Source organism: Atta colombica, unplaced genomic scaffold, assembly GCF_001594045.1.
Source record: "Atta colombica isolate Treedump-2 unplaced genomic scaffold, Acol1.0 scaffold238, whole genome shotgun sequence".
Taxonomy (NCBI): Eukaryota; Metazoa; Arthropoda; class Insecta; order Hymenoptera; family Formicidae; genus Atta; species Atta colombica.
Genome location: NW_017259336.1, coordinates 2,505,782 through 2,508,682, shown reverse-complemented (window position 1 = coordinate 2,508,682; position 2,901 = coordinate 2,505,782). Strand labels below are relative to the sequence as shown.

The following is a 2,901-nucleotide window of genomic DNA, read 5'->3' as shown; positions in this document are numbered from 1 at the left end:
TATATATTTGTATTAATATATTTATTTATGTATTTATTTATGTATTTACATTAATGTTTATAGATGTCTTAGATTTCTCTAATAACTATTGAATAATATAGGTATTATTATATGATAACAAAAACAAAATAGGTAATAGGAATCTATGCAGAAAACAATGCGTATTTACCTTAATAAATAAATTTAATATTAACGGCAACTACATAAAGTCGAAAAGATAAAGAACACTAATGTACGTTTCGGTTCTAAGTCTTTACTGAAGGTTTTACTGAATGCTAAATCAAAGCCGAAACATATGTTATTGTTTTTTTCTTCTCAACCTATTGTCTATTTTGTTTTTGTTATTGTATTTTTTTTTTATTTTAGAAGTTCTTTTATCGCCATTACAAGGTTGCCACAAAACTGGAGATCAGAAAATTGTAAGAAATTAAAGATAGTCGGAAAAATTAGGAAAAAGTTAGGAAATTTTACAAAATTTTCTGGGAAATTAAAATTCTTGACTTTAAAGAAGTTTAAGGTAGTATTACATTTATCGTATGACAAATGTGGTTCATTTGACACTACAAATGTTTCGAAATTTTTAATTAATTATGGAAGAAAGAATTTTACTAACTGACCAATCAAAAAATACTCAAAGCATTTGCAGCATCACGTGGATTGTAACAACAGATTTTAAGTTGATTGATTGGCTATAGAATAGAGATCCGACAACTTCTCTTTTCTATCATAGGCTTGAAAAATTGCTTTGTTGTATGACAAATGTGTACAGAACAGAGAGAAGTCGGATCTCTCTATCCCATAGCTAATGAACAGGCTTGAAAAATTCGTCATCCAACAAAAAATGCATGTAATATTTGGCTTAATATATAATGTATGTTATACCTACACAGTTTTGGAATACTATCAACTTAACAATTAAAATTGTAATGTCAACAATATTAATAATAATTTATATTGTTATGTTAAATTAATTTCTCAACAAAATATTTAACAGTTTCCAAATTAGAACGAAGACACAAAACATTTCAAAATATTATTGAAAGTCAAGAAAAATCATGAAAATTTGTCTGAAAATCAGAAATAGAATTTTAAGATGAAGAATTTATGACAACCTTGTAGATTTCTATTGACATATGAACTTTCCGAGAATTAGGAACAATTAATGTCATCGCTATAATTAATTCACTATGTTATATTTTGTAATTAGATGGTACCAGGTAATAGCGGACAAACACAGTTCCAAAGAGTGGCATTGCCTAACGCTGAACTTCTCGAAGAAGAACCATTATATGTCAATGCAAAACAGTACAGACGGATATTGAAGCGTCGTCAAGCTCGTGCTAAATTGGAAGCTGAAGGGAAGATACCTAAGGAAAGGCCAGTAAGTATCCTTCAATTTTTTTCGGACTTCAAAAATGAGCTTTTTAAAATATATATTTAAAATTGAGATTTTTATATTTATTTGAATATATTTATTTGAAACTTTTTAGTTTATTTTGAATACTATGTGGAATAATATGTGTGGAATATAAAATTATATATATGTTGCAAATTAATATAAATGCATTAATTTTTTTATGTTACATGCTGTCATATTCATTTGCAACATATATATTTGAAAGAGATAAAAACAACAAAAAATTTAATTTCAGAAATATCTCCACGAATCTCGTCATCGACATGCGATGAATAGAATTCGTGGTGAAGGTGGCCGTTTCCATTCAGGTCAAGTGAAAAAACGAAAGTAAGTGATTACTTTGTACATACATATATATTTTTTAATACACGTTTTTCTTGTAAAAGAATAAGAAACAGTGTCTCATCTTGGTAATTTTACGCATATAAGAGTATAATGGTTCCAGTAGACAAAATGCAAATCGCTCCACGATTACCCAGCACATCACAACCTCAACCAGCACCGATAACGTTCATGTAGCAATAGCAGCTGCAAATGTAGGTGTACAATATCACGACACAGACAATATGGTATCCACGATTGTACTTGAAGTAAGATAATAGTTTCTATTCTCTCAGAGTCGCTTGTGATTTCGCAGAATGCGAATTACATTTGTCGTTTTCTAATTGTTTGTTGCAGAAGCCAAATATTCCTCTGCAAGATATGATCTCTGATGACGACATTGTTACTTCAAACAGTCGCTTGATGTAGATAATATTTGGAAAATAGTTGGAAAAAGGAACAAGAATTATGTGTCAGTGATTATATTGAACATCTACATTTTTTGTATGTGTAAATATTCTTGGTGCGATGTATAATATAATTCATACAAAGAATGTAATTTTTCGATATGAAACTGTACATAAAGTATTCCAGATTACATTTTACTTTAAATTTCTCAACGAATTTAGATATTTTTTTAATAATGATCAAAGACTATTTTAATGAAATAAATTCTATTTGAATTTCTAAAAATAAAAATAAAAAACAAGAATATTCTTGTCATAATATTAGATATCAATGTTATATTACAAATTCATTACAAAATGCCTATTTTTTGCCTATATATTTCAACAATTAAAAATCTAAGGTTTATTTGAAATCAGTTGCAGAATATGAAAAATGATCGAATATTTAATGATGTTTGATATATAACATATTACAAAAATATATATTAAAGAAAATGAAAATAAATAATTTTGACATTCAACAATTTTGTTAAAGAAAATAAATTAATTTCTAAATTAGCAAAAAAATGTGTTTTCTATCGTTCTGGAGCACTTTGAGTATGTATACATATGTGTATATATGTATACGCATACACACACATACGCACACACACAATTTTCAATTTTATATATATATATATATATATATATATACTCTCGGAAAGATATTTTAATACTGTTAATTACATCTGTGTTGTGTTGCGTCGTGATTACCAC

General features: G+C 27.3%; 1 protein-coding gene across 3 annotated transcripts in view; it reads left to right on the top strand.

The window, feature by feature from the left end:
* LOC108688703 (nuclear transcription factor Y subunit alpha) overlaps nucleotides 1–2,261 on the top strand; it is a 3,818-nt gene extending 1,557 nt beyond the window's left edge. For 2 of the 3 annotated variants that reach the window (XM_018195056.1, XM_018195055.1), the window contains exons 4-7: nucleotides 1,208–1,381; nucleotides 1,653–1,744; nucleotides 1,863–2,007; nucleotides 2,096–2,261. In XM_018195056.1, coding sequence (XP_018050545.1) covers nucleotides 1,208–1,381; nucleotides 1,653–1,744; nucleotides 1,863–2,007; nucleotides 2,096–2,167 — 483 coding nt within the window. In that variant the 3' untranslated portion in view covers nucleotides 2,168–2,261. The remainder of the gene's footprint in view (nucleotides 1–1,207; nucleotides 1,382–1,652; nucleotides 1,745–1,862; nucleotides 2,008–2,095) is intronic. The other variant, XM_018195057.1, reaches the window with a different exon arrangement.
* The last annotated feature ends 640 nt before the right edge of the window (nucleotides 2,262–2,901 follow it).